At 36.5% G+C, this 22,931-nt stretch overlaps 3 protein-coding genes across 12 annotated transcripts in view; 2 read left to right on the top strand and 1 right to left on the bottom strand.

Moving 5' to 3' along the window:
• Positions 1–33: 33 nt before the first annotated feature.
• LOC126716083 (uncharacterized) lies at positions 34–6,647 on the top strand. 8 transcript variants are annotated; one of them, XM_050417064.1, is made up of 10 exons: positions 34–391; positions 915–973; positions 2,359–2,532; positions 2,660–2,709; positions 2,821–2,890; positions 3,018–3,123; positions 3,908–3,974; positions 4,137–4,212; positions 5,386–5,681; positions 6,238–6,647. In XM_050417064.1, the coding sequence occupies exons 3-10, from the start codon at positions 2,373–2,375 to the stop codon at positions 6,319–6,321; spliced, it is 909 nt and encodes a 302-aa protein (XP_050273021.1). In that variant the 5' UTR covers positions 34–391; positions 915–973; positions 2,359–2,372; the 3' UTR covers positions 6,322–6,647. The 8 variants fall into 8 exon arrangements, with proteins under 8 accessions (XP_050273021.1, XP_050273018.1, XP_050273020.1 ...); XM_050417061.1 differs by having other exon boundaries at positions 2,345–2,532; XM_050417060.1 differs by having other exon boundaries at positions 35–391; positions 2,351–2,532.
• LOC126716080 (dynamin-2A) overlaps positions 6,327–22,931 on the bottom strand; it is a 105,321-nt gene continuing 88,716 nt past the window's right edge. The window contains exon 22 of the mRNA XM_050417049.1: positions 6,327–6,346. Coding sequence (XP_050273006.1) covers positions 6,327–6,346 — 20 coding nt within the window. The remainder of the gene's footprint in view (positions 6,347–22,931) is intronic.
• Positions 10,215–22,728, top strand: LOC126716084 (uncharacterized). Of its 3 annotated transcripts, none has more exons than XM_050417068.1 (6): positions 10,215–10,557; positions 11,227–11,334; positions 12,215–12,485; positions 19,856–19,961; positions 21,852–21,995; positions 22,141–22,728. In XM_050417068.1, exons 3-6 carry the CDS (start codon positions 12,229–12,231, stop codon positions 22,393–22,395), a joined length of 762 nt encoding a protein of 253 aa, XP_050273025.1. In that variant the 5' UTR covers positions 10,215–10,557; positions 11,227–11,334; positions 12,215–12,228; the 3' UTR covers positions 22,396–22,728. The 3 variants fall into 3 exon arrangements, with proteins under 3 accessions (XP_050273025.1, XP_050273023.1, XP_050273022.1); XM_050417066.1 differs by having other exon boundaries at positions 11,184–11,334; XM_050417065.1 differs by lacking the exon at positions 11,227–11,334 and having other exon boundaries at positions 10,216–10,557.

The raw sequence follows: 22,931 nt of genomic DNA, 5'->3' as shown, positions 1-22,931 counted from the left end.
AAAGACAGTTTTGTCCCTGAACTTAAAAAAAACCTAAACGCCGTTACTTTTTTATTTCCTCTCCCCCTTTCTTCTCTGAGTTTCTTTTTCTCAGAACCCTCTCTTTCCATAACGCCAAGGCCGTGAAGGACCTCCGATCCTGCATGGACGCCGACGTGTCCCTCGCTCTCAAGAAGACAAGCTGATCAAAGTCAAGCTCGAGGCGCTGTGGATCGGACCAGGACCTCCGTGGTGAACGGGCTGAGGAAGAAGCTGAAGGATTCGATTGAGAGTTTCAATAATCTCCGGCAACAGATCTCGTCGGAGTATCGGGAGATCGTACAACGCCGGTACTTCACCGTCACCGGCAAAAATCCCGACGACAAAACTGTCGACCTTCTTATTTCCACAGGTCACCTTTTGTTTCAGACACTTTTCGAATTTTCTGTTGAGATTTTTAGGAGATTTCATTGGGAATTTTCAAAAGGATTTATGTGTGTTGTTTGGCTTGGATTTTTGCTGGTTTATTTTTTTTTTTGGGGGGGTTTCTATTGGTTTTGAAAGAGACTTTTATTGTTGGTGCTGTTGATGCCGGTGACCAAGTCATGGGCTTCACCGTGGCTAAGGTTCCATTACAGATAGAGTTCTGAGACGGAGAACTCAGAGAAGAGAGGGGGAGAGGAAATAAAAAAAGTAACGGCGTTTATTTTTATTTTTTAAAGTTCAGGAAAAAAATTGTCTTTTTGGATGAAATTGGTAGGTTTTAAAATGTTTTGGACTTAGTTGGATATTATCACAATCCTCAGGGGTGGATTGTGGAATTTACCCTTTTTTTTTTTATTTACTTTTACACAATACACATACATATATTCCTGAACCCTGACTGTACTTCCTAATTGAACTCGCTCTCTCTCTCTCTGAGCCAAAATCCCCAGTTGGGGTGCACGCTGTGTCTCTCGCCCACATCGAGCCTTTAACCATCTTTCTTGCTTAGGTACTCCTCCGCTCTCTCTCTCTCTCTCGATTGTCTTCTTCTTCTTCTTCTTTTTTTATATTTATTTTTAATATATGCTATAAATTATTGTTGCATTTGAATCTTTATCAGTAACTTTCCAATGCTGTGTTCTGTTTGTTGAGAAATTTTAGTACAAGAATTTTTGACTTTTTAGGTCTCAAACAATATTTACGAAGCCATTTATGAATTCATGACTTGAATAGAATAGAATAGAATAGAATACCCAGTTTGGGTGCGTTATGTGTAAACTTACCAACAACAAAAAAAGTAGATTGGATAAAATGAGAACATGGGTTCTCTTGATTTTGCGTTTTTATTATTAAGTTTCTTGGCTTCCAAATGGAGCAACACATAGAATTGCGGCTTTAGGTGATGAATGTTATCTTTCTGCAGGCTGAAAATATTTTCATGCCCCTTTTCAGTCCTTATTAAAACAGTGTTTTGCTGGGACAAAGTTTTGCCCCAAACACTCAAATTTGAGCAAAATGTTTTACAACAAAACAAAGGCACTTTAGTATTTGGTTTGTATAGGATGAATTAGACAGATTCACTTTATAATTATCAATATCAATAGGCCTCTAATCCTACCCGTTTTCAAATCCAAAGCCCAATTTCTTGTTGGCAAGCACAGTATGTTTGGGAATCACAGAATGTGAATCTCAGAATCTAACGATCTGTGCTTGTGGACTTGTGGTGTTTGTGTTTTTACTGATGAGTGATGAACTGATGTTGGTGAATGGTGATTGTGAATTGAATTTTTTCCTTTTTTTTTTGGCTTTGTGACTCTGTGTTTGTGACTCTCTCTCTTATATTATATAGATAAGAGAGATAGAGAGAGAGAGAGAGAGTAGAGTTTGTAGAGATTATAGAATATATTAGTGTAGTGTTTGACTGTTTGCTGGTAGATGATTGTATCTTAATATATTAAGAAATAATGATTTTTGTGTATTTGTCTTGGTTGATAGTTTGTTAATACTATATGGAAACGTATTTTAAAATTTTTTTTCTCTTATCTGCGGCCCCCAGCTTGAAATCCTGGATCCGTCCCTGCTTACCCTTATCTCAATACTTTCTTTAATTCCCTAGAATTTAAGTGTAGGGTAAAAAAAACATGTTCAGGTTTTTACATGCTTTGTTTAATTGCATCAAAATGATTTAGTCTTTGTTTGGTTAGCACCAAAATGCTGCTTTTTAATTGCATTATCTCCTTAGGGAAAAAAATAAAAAATAATGGCAAAATTCTGCTTTGGGAAGCAAAAATGTATTGCACTGTTTTAGATATCTTAGTGTTTGTATATAGTACTATAAGGCTGCCATATTTTTTTTGTGCCTTTTGAAAGTTGAGTTTAGTATTAGGTAATTAGAGAGAGAAGAGATAATGGGATTGCCAGATGCACCAGGAGATTTGTCATCAGAAGTGGATGTTGATGCTTTCAGACGCCTCTTCCCTCTTCGTTTTTACGAGCGTCATCTCACTGAATCTATAAGGCCAGATGGCAGGCCACTTGGAAGAGCTAGAGATACAACTATAGCCCTTGGTTAGTTATCGCTTATGTCATCTATTCAGAATCTTATTCTTCCACCTCTCATATGGATTTTACTGTATCATTGTTTGTACTCAAACTGAATTGCTCAATCCTTTTTTCTTTCCAAAACAAAATCAAGGAGCTGTTGCATCTGCTGAGGGTTCAGCATTGGCAAAGATTGGTTCAACTGTTAGTGCCTTTCTCTTACTTTCTCTCTACAATTTGTTTTGGGCTCTGTAAGCCTAGTTGTTTAATTTATTTTGTGATCTAATAACTCAAAAATTCTTGTTCCTTGGATAGACAATGTTGGCTGCTATTAAAATGGAAGTAATGACTCCTTCCATGGACTCACCGGACGAAGGCTGCATAGGTTGACTATTAACTGCATATTTTCATATATATATATATATATATATATATATTTTTTTTTTTTGTCTTCTCTTGCCTTTATATGTTTTATATATGGGATGTCAATATGTAAATCTTTGTCATTTCAGCTATCGATTTCCACATGCCTCCAATTTGTTCTCCAATTGTTAGACCTGGCAGGCCAGCTGAGATAGCACCAGTTGTGTCAAAACAATTGTCTGACACTATTTCAAGGCATGTAATTATATTCTCTGTGTACTTCTTTCTGGTTGAATTTTCTTTTCTGAAATCCTTTTAAGTTGGAACAATGAACACCAAACCATTGACAAAATTTCAACGGAAATTTTATTGATCAAGAAAACTGTAACTAGGGTTCCTTTATATAGAGTTCCAAACTTATTATCCTTGTAGGATTGTAGGAATAGAAAATAGCTCCACTGACCTAGGAAGAAAAGGAATTAAATTCCCGAAAGAAGTAGGAAAAGAAAATAAGGTTTAATTAATTAAAAAATAAAATAAATCCTAGACATTAATTATTTGGGCCTTAGGCCCAACTAATAGCAGACTTCATTCATAATGCCACCGGTGAGGCAATCTTCTTCTTGCGTCTACGTCCATAAGTATGCTATTTGGAGGCCTTTATTGTGTCTGTACTCTGTACCAGGGCATTATATGTTCACATATGCCAGTTAGTCTAGTCATTTAGGATAGGATCATGATGCCCAATGAATTTATTGTTTCAGATGAATTCAAAAAAAAAAAAAAAGAACAACAGAATTTGTTATCAAATTACACATGTAGGCTCATCTCTATAACTTTCTCTTTGGTACTTACTTGTTCCTTATCTTGCACTTGTTGTGCCTTGAAGTCTGAAGCATCACCTTTTTTTATACGATTATTTGTAGGGTTGATCAAGACTTCTATTTGGTGGTCAATTATCTTATCTAATGTTACTTTCTTAGCTTATTCAACTTAAGTGTAACTTTACTGTAGTGACTAGTTATATGTGCTGTTGCAGTTCTGGCATGATCAACTTGAAAGAGTTATCCTTGGTCAGTGGAAAAGCTGCTTGGATGGCATACTTGGTAATGGTTTTTTATTGTCTGCATCATTATCATCTTTATCTGTTTGAATTTAGAAGTCTTCCTTTTGATGCTTTCAGCATTTTCTTTTGGACAAGTTGTTAATTATAATAGTCCTTTTTCTCTATTGGATGATAAAGAAAGACTCAAAGTCATATCTTGCAGGACATATACTGTTTGGATGCTGATGGTGCTCTCTTCGATGCTGCTTTACTATCAGCTGTTGCTGCTTTTTCTCATTGTAAGATTTACATTCTTTCTATCATTTGGTATTGTCTGTGACCTATTTAGATGCTAGCAACAGGCCTAACAGAAGCCTAGAAAATTTATCATACTTGCACACAACTCAACACGCCCCAAAAATTTGAATCTCGATTATACTGTTTCCTTACCTTTCCTGATGTATTGATGGTGAAGAGAGGCATGACTCTGGTTCTTACCCTATGTATGTAGCTTGATCATACTTGGTTATGTATATGAAATTACGCCTTCTTTTCCCTGTTCAAGTATATGTTGCAAGTTTTACGATGTTTCTGTTGGTTGTGTTTTACCTTTTGGTTTACTTGGAGAAACTGTGTAAATGCACATCAGTTCTTTTATTTATCTTATTGTACAAGCACTGTAGAAAGCTTCTTGATTGTATGGCGCAAGTCCAACCATGTATTGGACCTCCACCAATTTAGTGGTTGAAATTTTTGGATAGTGTTAGACAATTTTAATTTGAGAATTTTCTGTCACATGATCTCCCAAAAATATTTTCATTGTCCAAGCCAATGAGCTCCAGCTTAAATTGTATCTACTATCATTATAAGAACAAATTTTTACCTGTCAAAACCTAGTGGTTGAAAGCTTGGGATGAGCTGTAAATCCAAACATCTGGGGCTTGATTCTCACTAGGCGTTCCACTGAATTACTCCTCAGGGTGGGTGGCCCTGCCTTGGTGAGGTTCCACGTTGTTAAAAATATATATATCATTATAAGAACAACATGGAGGGTAAGGATGTGGGTTCAAATTCAAAACCCATAGGGTATGCATGTAACTTACTAATCAAAAGGAAAAAAAAGGGTGAGGTTGTGGGTTCAGAACTAACTAGATTTATGAATAACTTACCCAAAAAAAAAAAAAAAATCATAGTCTAATTGCTTTGCTAGAATTAGATGGTCTAAAATTGATTTGTTTTATTGAAATCATAAACTATGGGCGGGATCAGATTTATTTATTAATATTTTTTGTAATCCAAGTTAGTGATAGATTGAGTGTTTGTTAAAGATTTGTTTCTCAGTTTCAAGTTTTTATAACCACATAAAAATTTTCAATTCATATGTTTGCATACGTATGAATGCAGATTTAACTCAAAATCTTTAACTATACCTGCAGTACCTTATTTGTTATAAAATTGTCCATGCCTTGCAGTACAAATACCTGCAGTTTCCCTAAATGATGATGGTAAAATAGTTGTTGTGTCTGAGGAAAATGGAGGAAAGCTGGAAAAGGATGCTGTTAATAAAGAGAGGATGAAACTGACGCTGAAAAGCGTTCCTTTCTCACTAACATGCGTACTTCACAAGAATTATATCTTGGCAGACCCCACTGCAGAGGAAGAGTCCATCATGGAAACTGTTGTTACTGTGGTTTTGGATTCTTCAAGTCAACTTGTTTCTCTTTACAAGCCAGGTGGACCAGTTCTCGCTTATACATCTGCTATCCAGGTTAGATTTCACCCTTAAAAACACATTTAAAGGATCCATCAAAAGTGTCAATTTGTTGAGCAATTTTAGTATGTTCCAAACTTTGGTTCTACAATATACTCAGTTAAACCATAACAATTATAGTAGAATGCTTTTTGATTGTGGGGAATATGATCATAATATATCTGAAACTAAGATTGTAAAAACTGGTTGACATTGATTCCATCCTTTTGTGGAATCAAATTGGAACCCAGGACTCGATATGTTGTTGGAAGGTTTGAATTATTAGACCTTTGTGTAGAAAAGGAATTAAAATTTTGAAATGGCTGGGAAAAAAGTTATGATGGCATTATACTTGATCAAATTTTGAACTAATCACCCCCCACCCCCTACCAAAAAAAGAAGAGAAAAGACTCAGTGGAGACCATTTTTATACTGGTTTATCCAATTTATGCACAATTGTTCCAAGGAGCATATATCAGTAGATATTAGCCAATGCCCTTTCAACAATGACCTGTACAAATACAAAGAAAGTTATTAGCTGAATGCTGATGATGAAAAGTTGCTCTTGTTTCAGGATTGTGTTGCATTGACAAGGCAAAGAATGAAGGAACTACAAAAGATTTTAGATGAAGCCAATTCTGGTATGGAGGTTGATTAGTGCAGTTAATGAGTTTGGCTGTTCTCTTTCACAGCTATATCTATGTATTCTTTGTTTTCTGTAGTGACATTGTTAAATTTATAAAATTAAAAAAAAAAAAAAAAAAATTTTGAAAGGGGTCTTCATTTTTTTTTTAAAATCTTGGTTGCACAAGTGGAAGAGTTTGTTCATTGCATTTTGAGAGAAATTGTGTAACATTTTTTTATTCTCAATGGTAAATCAAATGCGACTTTCATAAAGAAGTCCACCTATCACTTGTAATATCTCTTCCATTCTACTCAGTTAATTGCCATTGACTTCCATGTTAGAGTTAACGACTTCATTAAGGGCCTCTTCTTTTTCTCTCTCTCTCTCTCTCTCTTTTTGATAAATAATTGCATAATTGAAGGTTTTTTTTTTTTTTTTTTGATAGTTCAATTTTCGCAAGTGGGAGAAGAGGGATTTAAACCTTTCTTCTCATAAAAGAGAAAAAGTAAAGCCATTGAGCTTCAAGGCTCTTGGAAATCCATAAAGGAATCCATAGATACCTTATTTTTTTGGGTTGTAAAATTTAGCGTTCCTTCCCTTTTATTATTATATTAATAAAGACATTAAGAGGCTGTTTGGTTAACCAATTTCCACAACTCAATTCTCAGTTTCCATAACTCATAACTCAAAAATGGTGGGACCCATAGTAAAAAGGTTGTTTGGCCAAACGATAACTCTGTTTCCATAACTCTGTTTCCATAACTCAATTCTCTGATTTTTGAGTTATGAGTTATGGAAACTGAAAACAACAAAAGGCTGTTTTCAGTTTCCATAACTCATAACTCAATGGCATTTCCGTAAATAAACACATATGAGGGACCCACAGCCGCAACTTTTGACCACCTTTTGACTTTTTTTTTTTTTTTTTTTTTTTTTTCTTTTTCTTTTCCTGGGTTGGCCGTTCAGGTTTTTTTTTTTTTTTTTTTTTTTTTCCTTTTTTTTTTTCTTTTCTGGGTTGGCGTTGTTCTTTTTTTTTTTTTTTTTTTTCTTTTTCTTTTTCTTTTTCTTTTCCTGGGTTGGCCGTTCAGGTTTTTTTTTTTTTTTTTTTTTGACTTTTTTTTTTCTTTTCTGGGTTGGCGTTGTTTTTTTTTTTTTTTTTTTTTTTCTTTTTCTTTTTCTTTTCCTGGGTTGGCTGTTCGGTTTGTTTTTTTTTTTTTTTTTTTTTTGGTTAAGCTTCGGTGAGTTGGGTATTAATAAAAAAAAAAAATAAAAAAAAAAAAAAACTACTGTACTGGCTGACAGGTGTGGGACCCATGAATAGTGTGAAAAAATTGAGTGATGAAAATAAAAATGATGTTGCCAAACGAGTGTTAAAAAATGAGTGATGAGTGATGAGTGATGAGTGATGGAAATTGAGTGACGAAAATTCCTTACCCAAACAGGCCCTAAGTAGTTTGAATCTCTTCTTCCTCCAGCCTTGGGGTTAAAACTTAAATAAATTAAATTAAATTAAAAAAAATAGAAAAACAATAAGGTTAAAGATCACTTACTGTTGGATCTTGATGGAAATGTTTGCAGTCTAGACATGGTTTAAAACTTCTTGATGTCCGATGCAATTGTGAACTAATCGATAAGGTAGCATATAAGAACCAATTGATAAGTTATGTATAAGACATGGTTTAAAAAATGTAGAGTGTAAGAAATTAAATATCCAAGGGATTAAACTTCTTGTTTGCCTTTTTTCTCAAAAAAGAAAATTCTTGTTTTCTTGTCTTTTTTCTTTAAGCTTCCGTTTGGGAGGAGGAAATTGAACGAAATGAAAATAATAGTTTTAGAGTATTGTTTTCTTCTCTTGTTTGGGAGTTTAATGGAGGAAATGAAAAATCCATTTTCTTGTTTGAGAATTTAAGTGAGAGAATGAAATTGGTAGAGGGAATATTCATTCATCTCTATTCCCTTAAAACCTTAAATTTTCATTTCCCCAAAATTGAGAGGAACTAGTGAATATCCCGCGCAATGCATAGTGCATTTTGATAAATTTAGTAAAAAATTATATATGATCTATTGATTTCATGAATACTATTATTGTTTGTCATAATTAAATTATGAAGTTTTCTAGTAAAACAAAAGTGAAACTAAATAAATTGGGGGGGGGGGGGGGAATGCTTGTAATTCATTCAACCAACAAATGTCACCATATTACGTTCACATTGTCACCTACAAACCTTTTGGTTCTTAGCTGTCTTTCTTGTATGATTTAGTCTTTATATATAGATTTTATAGTGTTAATTTCTATATTTCTTATACCACTAAAGTTTTTATCTCCATTATATCAACATCTATAATTTGTATGTCAGTGAAAGTAGCTTTCCTTCTTTTCTTTTTTTTTTTTTTTTTTTTTTGAGAATCAAAGTATCTTTTCTTTAGTTTTAGAATTGATATGAGATAAAATTAAGGCCCATTAATATTTTAATTAAATAAAAGTTTGATTTTCTAAGACCTTAATTATAATAAGGTGAAAATTGAAAGAATGATATCTTAATCAATTAACTATAAAATTTGCTAAAATACAACAACAGAAACAATAATGTCATAATAATGCAATAATATCAATTACCTATAAAACATTTTTAATTTTTACTCTTCTTATAACACAAAACTACGTCTTTTGATAAAATATTAAATATTACTATTTATAAAATATTTATGTATAATATATATATATATATATATATATATTACACTATTTTAGTGGTAAGACACGCATGTGATAATATTTTGCCCAGATTCGAATCCCACTAAAAACATTTTTAATTTTTACTCTCCTTAAAACACAAAACTACGTCCTTTTATAAAATATAAAATATTACTATTTATAAAATTTTTATGTAGAATTACACTAGTTTAGTGGTAAGACAAGCATGTGATAATATTTTGCCCAGATTCAAACTCCACTAAAAACATTTTTAATTTTTACTCTTCTTATAACACAAAACTACGTAGTTTTATACACTAACTTAAAAAGAAAAAAAACCCGTGTGGGTTTTTGGTTTCGTGGTTCTGTTACCAAGTCAGACTTCACTGCACTGCGACTAGGATTCTTCAAGGTTAGGTTTGCATCATTTCTATGTACCAAATTATGCGCATCTATTTTGTTTCATATGCCATTTACCCTTGTTTTCTCCTTGCGGGAGCACTGCCCACACGCTCCAAAATTTGATTTTCACAAATACATGGTGCGGACACTTGAAATTGATTTCAAAAAAGTTGTTGGCATAAGGTAAAACTCAAAGAAAGGTTTAAATTTAATTATTTAATTATTATTTTCCAATATTCAATTTGACTTTTTAGATAAACGTTGTCAACTGTAGCTAGTACCTATGGCTGTTTGTTGTGGTTTTCTTGCTATTGAATGTGGCAGGTAATTTCTAAATCTTGATTGATTCACCTTGTTTCATAATTGGAATTAGCAATGGTAGAATGGGACCTTAGAACTCATTTTACGAAAGCGCCAGACCTGATTTCCTTCTTAGTAAATGCCCATACTAGAAATTGTCTAATAGTATCAAGACATTGTTTAAGGTGTAAAAACTAAAAAGTTAAAAAAAGAAAAAAGAAAAAAAAGAAGATCCTCATCATATAATATAATTAGATGGTTTTTCCTGTGTTGGATGTTTCTGTGTCTTTGATTTCTTTTTTAACCAACCAATTTTCTATTTACATAAAACTAAATAAACAAAGAAAAAACAATAACACAATTAATTAGTTTTTAATTTTTGGATAATCAAAATTAAAAGCAATACCCAGTATTCTTTTTTGTTTTGGTCAAACGAAACGATACAATAAAAGAACAACACAACCCAAGCTAGAACTAAAATCATTATACAGAACTTTTCAGCTCTTGAAAATTGAAATTCAATCAGGAGAGACTCTCATCACTGGCCCAACAGCTCTTTAGTCACACTCACACACACTGAAACTCACGGTTCTCTTTTATATCTGCTTCAAAATAGGCTTCTTCTTTAAAAACTTGGGCCTGGGCTTGATTTTTAAGGCCATTTAGCTCTCTCAATGTATACATTTTAATTTTTTTTAAAAATTTATTTCCTTTTACACAATACACAATTGCACATACATATATATTCCTGAACCTTGACCCTAATTCCTAACTGAACTCGCTCTCTCTCTCTCTCTGAGCCAAAATCCCCAGTTGGGACGCACGCTGTATCTCTCGCCCATATCGAGCCCTTAACCATCTTTCTAGCTTTGGTACTCCTCCGCTCTCTCTCTCTCTCTCTCTCGATTGTCTTTTTTTTTTTTTTTTTTTTTTTTTTTTTTTTTTTTTTTAATATATGCTATAAATTATTGTTGCATTTGAATCTTTATCAGAAACTTTCCAATGCTGTGTTCTGTTTGTTGAGAAATTTTAGTGCAAGAATTTTTAAATTTTTTGGTCTCAAAACAATATTTACGAAGCCATGTATGAATTTGTGACTTGAATAGAATAGAATAGAATAGAATACCCAATTTGGGTGCGTTATGCGTAAACTTACCAACAACAAAAAAAGTAGATTGGATAAAATGAGAACATGGGTTCTCTTGATTTTGCGTTTTTATTAAGTTTCTTGGCTTCCAAATGGAGCAACACATAGAATTGTGGCTTTAGGTGATTGGTGATGGGTGGCAATTGGTGATGTGGGGTCCATAGGGATGGCCATACCCATTGGTTAATGGATATCCAACCCTACCCGATCCAAATATTTCGGATAATACCCGGTTTTTAATGGGTAGAGCTCAACCGGGTAGGGAATGGATATTATCCATACCCTACCCGAAAAAAAAAAAAAAAACCTAAACTCTCTCACCGTAACTCAGTCTCACACTCTCTCTCTCAGCCTCTCCAGTCCTCACCGTCACTCTCTCTCTCTGCCTCTCCAGTCTCCGCCTCTCCTCACCGTCACTCTCTCCAGTCTCCGACTCTCCTCGCCGTCGTTTCCGCCCCTACCTTCCTCCAAATCGTCGATCGCGTTGAAAACCTCCTCCACGGTATCTATCTCTCTCTCTCTCTCTTATAGTCTTTGTTTGGTTGCTCAGAAAATTTTGAATTCTAATTTTACTTTTTGGATGTCATATGATTGACTGAGGTGGTGCTAACTTTTGGTTTGGTTGGTCAGAAATGTGAGGAAACATTTTCATACCCATTGGTTTTCCCTCTTTTGCTAGTTTGGCTTCAAAAGAAAATTATTTTCTGTGGTTACCTGGGTTTGACGTTTTGGGAGGATTTTGTTGATAATTAGCTTTTGTTTCCTTTTCTAGACTGAATTTGTCAACTGGTGAGTTTTTTGTTCTTTGCATGTTGTTTACTTGTGTTGTCTTGTTGAATTTGTTGTCTGGGTGTGTGTTAGATTTTGATTTTAGAGTTTGAATTCAGCTGGGTATGTGTCAAATTTGGTGATCGGTGATTTGGGCAGAGACAAGTTGCTGGGCGGGAAGGGATGAATGTTATCTTTCTGCAGGCTGAAAATATTTTCATGCCACTTTTCAGTCCTTATTAAAAATGTTTTTCTGGAACAAAGTTTTGCCCCAAACACTCAAATTTGAGCAAAATGTTTTACAACAAAACAAAGGCACTTTAGTATTTGGTTTGTATAGGATGAATTAGACAGATTCACTTTATAATTATCAATATCAATAGGCCTCTAATCCTACCCGTTTTCAAATCCAAAGCCCAATTTCTTGTTGGCAAGCACAGTATGAGAGGTTTTATGCTCAAAATTATAACCCACAATTCTCAGTTTACTTTGCCATGCAATTTGTTAATACAGAGTTTTGGCTGTTTTTGAAGGTGTTCTTTTTTTACTATCAAAATTTATAATGATATGTTTGAGTTATTTATGTCTAACTGTAATCATTAATCCCTTTGAAGCTATTGCTGTTTTAATGGAGGGAGGAGACAGCTTGTTAGATGCCATCTATGAAGAGGATAACTTAGAAGGCATTGATGATGTTGAGATGCTTGATGTTGAAGAAGGAGAGTTGGTGGAGCCCAATTTACATAATGAAAAGGGAAAAAGCAGTGGTGGAGATGTCAATTTAGAAATTCAAGGATCTCAAAGTAAAAATCGTGGGCTTCGGGCTAGAAAGAAGAAGAATAGGAGAAAGAAGGGTGGCTCAAGGCCAGTTACAGACATAAATAGGTAATGTTCTGCTAAAGTTGGAAGAAATGGTTTTGCTTTGTTTATATTAATGAAACTTCTGTCTTTATTTAGTTACTTCTTGTACATGGCTTCTTGATTCACATATATGTTTATAATATAGACATAATTCTAGTAAGCTTTTATGTCATTGCATATTGGTTAAAGTATTATAGAGTTGTTTCAATTTAATCACATCACTTGTTCGGTGTTGTTCCCTTTGGCATGTGATGCATGATAACCAAATAGTCTTGGCTACCTTTGTCTAATTTGTTTAGTGTTTTCAAGACTTAACTGCAAAACAATTCATTTATAATCCAATAGATATGCAATTTTTCTTCTTTGCTCCTGTTTTCATATGATGGAAGAATGTATTATCCGCTCTCTCACTTATGTTATCTGACTTAAGGTTTCCTTAGGGAATCTCCAATAGATAAGGCAAAGCCTACTTTTATTTTTATTTTTCTCCCAAATTTGGAGAGCTAGCCAAATATGTTGCTCCAACAGACTTGCTAATTGCTATCCACTAGGAAAATTTTGTAATTGCTAGTCTCTCCAAATGTGGAGGGCCAATGTAGCTCTCTATGCTCATTTTCATCCATTATTTTAAGGTAAATTGCACCAAGAGTCTAAGACCCCCTTGAATTTTATGATGTTGCAATTAGAACCCCCTAAATTTATTTTTTTCACCAATATGGTATGGTAACTTTGATACTGTACCAAATAAACCCCTTCTGTCAACGCCTTTTCAATGTCCTAACAAAAAGATTATGTGGCAGCACAGGATTTAGAAAAACAAAAAGCTTCAAGCTTTATTATTTTCTTCCTCTTATCCTACATTTGCTCAGCAACCAAACACAATTCAAACACAAACTTGATATAAAAAAAAAAAAAAAAAAAAATTCACCTTCAGAATAGAAAATTTTCCAAGCAAGCTGAATGCCTGAGAAAATGCGATTCAAGAAAAAAAAAATACTATTAAAAAGAAGCAACAATGTACTTTAGAAACCCACCTCCAAAACAACTAATCAAGCTAAAAGTTCCTGAGAAAATCAATCCCAGAAAAAGTAACAATAGAAAATTGAGCTAGGAACCCCACCACCTCTGGCAACACCACCACCACAACAGTTGCCACACACAAACATGTCATGAAATGAATCATTTTTTTTTTTTTGATAAGTAAGAAGAAAATATTATTAATAAGGGAAAAGCATGAAAATACAAAGGGTTCACGGTAGTGAACAAAAAGACACAAGCAACCACTAAGAAAAACTAAGAAAAGCTAATAGACGAAAGGAATTCCAAAAGGGTAAAACAATCCGAAAAACCCCAACACCGAGACCAATCAAAGAGGGTCCGATGGCATAAATCTAATAACTGAACCACAGATTTCCCCTTATCCTCAAAAGAACGCTGATTCCATTCAGTCCAAATAGTCCACATTACACAGCCTGGAACCAAATTCCAAATATCAGAGCTATGCTTCCCAAGCCAATGGTACCAACAAAATAATAAATCCACTACTGAACCTGGCATGACCCAATCGATCCCAAACAACTGAAGCATATTAGTCCACAAAGAATGAGCTATCGGATAGAAAAGAAGCAGGTGATCCACAGATTCCTCATTACAACAGCACATACAACAGCGGTTCGCCAAAGGGCGACCACGAAGCATAAGGTTATCCAAGGTAAGAATTTGACCATGAGCTGCTATTCACATAAAAAATGCCACCCTTTTAGGAACCTTGACTTTCCAAATGCCCTTCCAAGGGAAAGTGGAAGGAGTTGCATTTCGAATCTTATGGTAAAAAGACTGAGTGTCAAACTTCCCGCTTCCATTAAGATCCCAACGAAGTCTGTCACCCCCATCACCCTTAGGGATCCGAGTTTGGATGAAATGAAGTAGGGAATAAGAAGCCGCTAACTCCCAATCATTGAAACCCCTAAAAAAGCTTAAACTCCACACTCTGTCGTTATCACCCACTGAAGGGCTTAATACTTCAGAAACATAAGCTTCTTTATTAGCAGAACACAAAAATAACTGGGGATAAAGAATTTTAAGAGGAACATCTCCGGTCCATTTGTCATGCCAAAAAAGGACACGAGAACCATCCCCCACTACAAATGACAAATGCTTAGCAAAACTTCCCCACCCTTCACTAATACTCCGCCATAACCCACAACTATGAGCCCTTCTGCAAATTCTAGAGCACCAACCCCCTTTACCCTCCCCATATTTCATGGCTATGACCCTCCGCCATAGATGAGAGGTTTCATGGCCATACCTCCAAAGCCATTTCCCTAATAGGGACTGATTAAAATACGCCAATTTTCGAATTCCCAAACCACCCAACTCGCGAGGTAGGCAAACCTTTTCCCAAGCCACCAAAGGATATTTGAAATACTCAACTGAAGAACCCCATAAAAAATTCCTCTGAATACATTCCAATCTAGTCGCCACAGCTTTAGGGATAGTAAAAATGGAAAGGTAATAAGTTGGAAGGCTTGAAAGGGTACTTTTCAACAATGTGAGTCTACCACCCTTTGACAAGTAAAGCCGCTTCCAGCCTGAAAGCTTCTTTTCCAACCTCTCAAGAATCGGATTCCAAATAGCGGCTGTTTTATACAAAGAACCCAGTGGCATACCCAAATAAATCATAGGCAAACTGCCCACCCTGCACTGAAGAATATTAGCCAATGACTGGATATTGCTCACCTCCCCAATAGGGACAATCTCACTTTTCCCCACATTCACCTTCAAACCAGTAAAAGCTTGAAAACAGGTCAAAACCAGCCTAATGGAAAAGATCTGCTCTCTAGAAGCATCGCAAAAAAGAATAGTATCATCAGCAAATAGTAGGTGAGAAATACGAATACTAGTATGATTATTTGGACCCACATGAAAACCCTGAATGAGACCACCTTCCTTAGTTTTCTTCAGGATGCGACTTAAAACCTCCATGATCAAAAGAAAGAGGAGGGGAGACAATGGATCTCCTTGTCTGAGACCTCTAGAGCTACCAAAGAAACCAGTAGGAGATCTATTAACCAAAACTGAGAATCGAACGGTAGTGACACAAGTCTTTAGCCAACTCCTCCATCTACCCCCAAAACCCATCCTCTCCAACAGATAAAACAAGGAGTCCCAATTCACATGATCATAAGCTTTCTCGATATCTAACTTACACACCACCCCTGGAGCACGACACTTCAGTCTACTGTCTAAACATTCATTAGCAATAAGCATCGAGTCCAAAATCTGCTTGCCACCAACAAACGAATTCTGCGACTCCGAAATGAGTTTATCCAACACCAACCTCAATCTATTAGCCAAAACTTTAGACAATAGCTTATACACACTGCCCACTAAGCTGATAGGCCGAAAATCTTTGATATTCAAAGCATTATTCTTCTTGGGAATTAAAGAAAGAAAAGAAGCATTCAGAGACCGCTCAAACTCTGAGCTCCTATGAAAATGATCAAAAAAAGCCATCACATCTGATTCCACTACACTCCAATATTTTTGGAAAAATGCCATAGTGAAACCATCAGGACTTGGGGCTTTATCGCCCTCCATCTCTTGAAGAACCTTAGCTACTTCCTCCTTCGAAAAATCCCTCTCTAGAATAAGCCTCTCATCCTCCTCAACACATGCAAACTCTAAGCCATCCATAGAAGGGCGCCAGGTATCTGACTCAGAGTACAAACTCTGATAAAACTGAACCACCTTAGACCGCACCACTTCCTCATCCTCATAGAGAACACCATCCACCTCTATACCCCGAATATGGTTAGTTCTTCTATGGGAGTTAGCAACCCGATGAAAAAAACGAGTATTATTGTCCCCCTCCTTCACAAATAATATCCGAGACTTTTGTCTCCAAGAGATCTCCTCCAAAGAGGCAAGATGTGCAACCTCACTTTTAATCTGACATCGCCTAGTTTGATCCTCCTGAGAAAGGCCTAACAAGTCCTCCCTAGCATCCAAACCCAATAATTCAGATAAAAGACATTTCTTCCTAAAGGCCAAATCCCCAAATTCCTCCTTATTCCACTTTTTCAAATCTTCTTTAAGAGCTTTTAATTTACGAGCCAGAATAAAGCTTGGAGAACCCACAAAGCAGTACCCAATCCACCATTGCCGAACCCTCTCTACAAAACCCTCTTCTTTCAACCACATATTCTCAAATTTAAAGGCACTACGACCTTTATTAACACTACCGGCCACCACCAAAAGAGGGCAATGGTCAGAAACAACACGAGGGAGTACCCTTTGAGACACATTCCCAAAATGATCTACCCAATCCACCGATGCCAAGGTTCTATCGATTCTTGACATACACTACCCCTAAATCTCTAAACCAAGTAAATGATGCCCCTTCAAGAGGTAAGTCCACTAGATAGTTAGCCTCAATGAAATCTGAAAAAGCAAACATAGCCGGGCTAAATGCCTCACAGCCAAGTCTCTCACTCGGATATCGAATGATATTGAAATCCCCAAACACACACCATGCCGTATTCCACCTAGAGTGCATCCTAGAGAGCTCCTCCCACAAAGCACCCCGCTGACTATCATCATTAGGACCATACACTCCTGAACAAGCCCATACAAAGTCATCTACAACCCTCTTCAGTAAAACATTTACAGAAAACTGACCAATAGCACAATCAACCTTTTCATAAACCCTCTTGTCCCAGACCAGTAACACCCCTGCAGTGTTGACTGCATCTAGAGCAACCCAGTCTAGCAACGGGCTACCCCAAAGGCTTCGAACAATAGAAGAGCTAATAGAAGCCAGCTTAGTTTCTTGAAAGCAAACAATATCACACTTCCACTCCTTGAGAAGATTCTTACAAACTTCCCGCTTCTGAGGATTGTTTAATCCCCTAACATTCCAAGATAAAAGTCGTAAATTCATTTAACCCAGGTATTCAACCCCATGCCTACTGAGGAATCTCTGTTCCTCCCCTTAGATGTTACTCCCTCATAATTGACAGAAGAAAACAAACCTTTAAGTTCCCTAAGCCCTTTCTGCCTAGAACTCACAATATCTTTAGAAGTCTCAACATCTACAACATCAATGCAATCTTGTTCAAGGAGACGAAATAAAGCTAGACATTTATCTTCATGCTTAACAATAGGAAAACCCACTATTCTACAAAAACTTTTCATCAGGCTACATACCCATTTCGAATTTTTTTCCTCTAACCCTCGAGTCTCTACCTCATCAACTTCCTGGATCACCTCCAACTCCTTATGTTCCATGGGATCCCATTTAGATATAGGTGAACACTCCAAAAAGCCACTCTCATCCTCCCCTTGTGAAGAATCACTAGGATTAATTTCACTATGTTTCCACTGAAGCATAAAACACTCAGACCCAACTTGAACCAGCTCAGACCCATCTTGTACTGGTTTTTCTCCCTTCTCCCCTGATACCTCCTTAGAATTATTAATCTCCCCAAAACACAAGCTCATCTCGCTACCCAGGCCCAACAGAGGAGAAAACTGATTATGGGTTGGTCCCTAATTCCATTGAGGCGAAAGAATCTCCTTCCCAGACCCCCTCGGCCTCGTCAGCCTCCCTCCGGTGAAATCCCCAGCCATCGGAGATTGGATCTCCTCTCCGATGAACCCAGGCTCGGCAGTTACCGTCGCACCCATCGCTTTGGCCGATGGTGAGACCACCGTGACGACTTGCACAGGGTCGCCGGTGAGAGTAGAGGCGCCGCGATCCATTTCCGGCCCCATTGCTAACACCGGTGGCTCTGGGTCTCCACCCCTTCTCCCGTTTGAGCTCTCGCCCACTACCCACGATGCCTGGGCATCAGACTCCACTTGAAGAAAGTTGGGCTTGACCAAACTGCCCTTCAGTTGAGAAACCTTTTGCACCTCGGGTTGGGCTACAACAGGCCCACCTGGCTGTTTTATTATATCTGGCCCATCACTTAACACCTTGGGCCAGCTGAGCACCTTATCACCCAGCCAAGTCACAGAACGTCTCCCATTCTCAGACTTACACACTCTCAACGCCAAAGAAGCAGGAGTCAACTTAAATTGAAAAGCCCGCGTGGGTCTGCCAGTAAAAGCAGAAACATTACCTTTTTTAACTGAAACATTTTCTATAGGTTTTCCATGCATCACGTTCTGCCCCAAAAATGTTCCAATTTTTTCAAAATTTCTGATCTTTTGCTGATATCCATGATAAGATAAAAACTTCCCACTCCGGCCACCACCAGCAAGTTTACCACCTCCATCACCCTTATTAAAAGAACCTTTGGCCAGAGATAACGGTTCAGCACCAGAGCAAAAATTCCTAAGCTCTTTCTGAAACAAAGACCAGCCAGCTCTATTAGAGCTGGCTGGTATCATTATACAACCTCTCCTAGACCCTCCAAAATAAACTGCAATAACGACAAACAGACCAGCTTTGTTAGATTTCCCACAAAACTCTAATAACTTCCCATTCTCCCTAAATCTCTTACAAAGTAAACCATGGCCAGGCACCCAATCTCGTATATCCTCGAGACAAGTAAGTACCCACTCCACACCCTTATGTCCAACCCAAATCGAGCTCTTAACATTCCGATGAGTCTCATGTAAAGCATACGAATCAGACTGCCCTCCATCAAAAGAAAAAGAAAAATGTTTAGCATCAATATGAAAAGACCTCTTGCTGCCTCCAAAAACAGAGGATAGAGGTTTGGATGGGATGTTAAGAGAGGTTTCAATGGAGGGAAAACTTGGTGTAGTTAAAGGTGCAGGAACAACAGTAGGCTTTTCAGGCAAAACTTGGTTAGGCCCCTGAGGTGGTGGGGAAGGGGAGGGCAAAGGCAATGATGGAGGAGTAGGATAAGGATAAGGGAAGAACCCAAACTGTGGAGGAGAGAAAAAGGGGGAGGGAGACGGAAGATGTGAGGGTGGCAAAAAAGGAAAGAAGGAAGATGATGGTTGAGGGAGGGGGAGAGGGAGAGGGAGAGGGTGGGGTGGAGGAGGGGGGGTGGAGAGAGCTCATGCTAAGAAAAGAATTAAAATTGAAATGAATCATAAAAAATCAAAGCACAGTTTGCAATTTCCAATTTCTACTAAACTCTCAAATCTACAATCTCAAAGATCAATGTGATTCAATCTAAAAAACAAAAAAAAGAAAAACCCTACCAATGGAAAGGTGGCTAGCTAAAATAGATAAGTTAATTTTTAGCTAAAATTTGGCTCACTCGCTGGAGAATTGGAGATGCTGTTATATGCAATAAACTTTGCAAATGGTGTACAAATTTATCAAGATTTTTTAATTATTTTGTGCATTCAGTTTAGAAGGATTTTTAGTAGCTCATGCTTTGGTCCTGAAATTTCTTAACTTTCCCTTGCAGGTTTGTGTTAGATACGTGTAGGCGTTTGAAAGAGAGAAAATCATACATGGTATATACGGCTGTAGGTTGTTTGGGAGTTTCTGCATTAAATGATCTCGTCAAAGAGGTAATATACCTTTCATGCAATCTAGTGCTTCATTCTCAGGAAAAGCATAATAGATCAATTATAATAAGCAGCAAAATGGTTTGTCTGAGTAAATGAAATTATTTGTCTTCAAGGTTAATTACATAAGAGAAACCACATTCTATAACTTAACCCTGATATTTTTGTTTGTTATTATTTGCCTTGGTATAGGCAATGTGGAATTATTTTCGGCTGCTTTCATTGTCTTCTTCAAATATTGAGTATGGTCCCTATTTGATTATTTGCCTTTGCTAGGTTCTCGTTCCTTTCAACCTTCTTCCCTCAGCTGTATAATTTTTATATCCATCCTTCCCTTGGTTATATGCCTTCGATGGGGTTCTTGTTCCTGGCAACCTTCTTCACTTGTCTATATAATTTTTATATCCATTCTCTTCTGACTCTTTGAATACCACTGGACCTTGTAATTGTTATCGGGTAAATGGTCTCTGCACTTGAGCTGCTTTGTGGATACCCTAAACTTCATTTTACTTCTTGAGCCATCTGCCTCTTCTTCTGGTGCTTCTTTAGATTGTAATATTAAGGGGAAAATAAATCCTTCGGTTTGGAGTCGATGAATATGATATGCTTGCTTCTTGTGAGGAAAGGTGAGAATTTTGGTTGTGCTTGAATTTGGACCAGCCTAGGGCTGAAAATGCTTGCTAGCCAATCTATTTAAGACCATACAGCCTTTCGTAGTTTCTGATGCTCAATATTGTTTCCCTACCCTTGCAGATTTCTCTTGCAGAAGCCATTTTGCTCATTTCAGTCATGTGCTCTGAGCTGTGATGTCCTATGGCTGAAACACTTCGTGATTTGCTGTATGTGTAGGTTGATGTCTTTTTTCCCCCCTTGTTTTATCAGTCAGTATGCATGTAAAAATTAATTTCTCACGATAGGATTAAATGTATTTGATATATTTTTTTTGATTGAGAAAAGTGTCGACTGAGTTTGCAAATCAGAAATTTCTCAAGTGAACCCGAACTTTTTTTTTTAATAAATACTCTAGACTGAATTACTAATAATAAATAAATATTTTAGACTGTTAATTTGGAAGATCACCATTTTTTGATTGAAAGCACGTGTCAATCATGTTTTCTAGTCAGAAATTCATAACTTTCTCAAGTGAAACCACAGATTTGTTTCATAAATATATTATAGACTGTTCATTTGGAAGATTTTTTTTTAGCTGATCATGTGGGCATACTATTACATATTGTGTTATTATCCTTTAGGCCGGTAATTATTTGTGTGTTAATTGTTTTCTTCTTTTTCCTTTTTACCTTGTCATCTGTTCATTATGTACATTCCATTGAATCTTCTACAATGTGATTGTAGCAACTGTTTAGAAGAAGTGAGAACTAGATAGACCATTGACTTAGAGAAAAAGATCCTTATAAATCAATGGATTTAGGGTTTTCTCGAAGTTGCTGTGTGTGTGTGTGTGTGTGTGTGTGTGTGTTTTTCAAGGCTTAGTAGTGTGTATAAGTTGGAATAGGAGTATGAATTTACATTATGCACGTTACATGTTATGCTGTGCTTAGGCAATGGCCTATATTGAAACATTGTCTAGCCTTGCTCAATAGCTTTTGGGCAATCATGATTGAGTGCTATGCAGGGACAGCTGACTGAAATTTTCTATCATTAACAGATTTTACCTATTTTACAATGTAGAAAGAGGGCATATCTTTATTGAAGTAATTAAATCTTATAACTAGTTTCTATGTATTTGCGATCTTGATTGCTCGTAGGTATTTGATACTTGAGGAAAGGGTCTGCTGACTCTTAATATTGTTACAGTCGTTCTCTTTTACTTTCCCCCAGTACATGCCCCTGTGCAGTTCAGTTATCTTTTACTGATTGTGAGATTTTCAGGTGGATGCAATTCAGGCTTGTGGAGGTCAGATGACTGCTGATGGAAGCCGCTGTCGAAATGGTGGTGGCATATTATGGAATATCATTAAAGCACGAGAACCAAAAGCCTACAAAGAGATAATGAAAAAAGTGCAGGAGTTTGAGGCAAATAACCTTCCTTTATGTCATAATTTTCTTTCATTGGCTGCATTTTATTATTCCCGGATATAAAATTACAATATCTCAACAGCTTTCATGATGATTTTTGAAGTGAATATAAAGTGCTGATTTTTTTTTAATCATTACGCAGAAGCAATTCAAGCCATCAAATAATAGACGAGGAGGGGAGCCAAAGAAGGAAGGTAATTCACCAGGAACCACCCATTCATTTGCGGAAGGTACTCCTGCCACTTTTTCGGATAATTCCCAGCCAATATCTCAGATGCAAAATGAGCAGACAAATACTGGTGGTATTGAACGAGTGTCTGTTTGTGATAGACTAAGGATCCCAGTGTCTTATGATGATGACCTTCTTGGAGAGGATACGAAGGGTGATGCAGCTTGATTTTTGGATCATAAGAACTTTATATGGCTTGGTATTGTAGGTTTCATTCCCAGATGAGGTGCCAGATTATTGTTGTGTTTATGCCATAGATGAAACAAAATGTTCCAACCCATTTCCATTTGGGTGGGGATGGGCGATATTCCTTGTTTTGTACAAGAGAGGCCGCTGCAGTATTGATGATATTGGATTTTGTTTTAAAAGAAAATTTCCAATAGAATCTCAATTGAAGAATGATCCTAATCACCATTTTTTGTGATGTATTCATTGTTTTATACGCACTAAGCCTTTTTGATGGTGGATTGTTCGTGATTTATTCAATTGATTCTCTTGCTACTCTTTATTATTTTGGATGAATATATATTATCTTGTTACTCAACAAGTACTGAAAGCAATTGTTGTGTATTCCTTTTCCACTCAACTAGTTTTGTTATCCTCAATTGTAGCCCGGATTGTACAGTTTCAGATAACTCAAGATTGTGCCAAGGACAAACCATACCAGGAATGGCCATAATTAGAGGAAGAAAGGCTGTTAGTTC

Source organism: Quercus robur, chromosome 2 (genome assembly GCF_932294415.1).
Source record: "Quercus robur chromosome 2, dhQueRobu3.1, whole genome shotgun sequence".
NCBI lineage: Eukaryota > Viridiplantae > Streptophyta > Magnoliopsida > Fagales > Fagaceae > Quercus > Quercus robur.
This window is presented reverse-complemented; position numbering and strand designations above follow the sequence as displayed.

Coding starts and splice junctions, on each gene's coding strand:
- LOC126716084 (XM_050417068.1), top strand. CDS start 12,229: ATGGAGGGAGGAGACAGCTTGTTAGATGCCATCTATGAAGAGGATAAC. Junction 12,486..19,855: donor CCAGTTACAGACATAAATAG/GTAATGTTCTGC, acceptor TTTCCCTTGCAG/GTTTGTGTTAGATACGTGTA. Junction 19,962..21,851: donor TAAATGATCTCGTCAAAGAG/GTAATATACCTT, acceptor TGAGATTTTCAG/GTGGATGCAATTCAGGCTTG.
- LOC126716083 (XM_050417063.1), top strand. CDS start 2,373: ATGGGATTGCCAGATGCACCAGGAGATTTGTCATCAGAAGTGGATGTT. Junction 3,124..3,907: donor TTGTCTGACACTATTTCAAG/GCATGTAATTAT, acceptor GTGCTGTTGCAG/TTCTGGCATGATCAACTTGA. Junction 3,975..4,136: donor CTGCTTGGATGGCATACTTG/GTAATGGTTTTT, acceptor CATATCTTGCAG/GACATATACTGTTTGGATGC.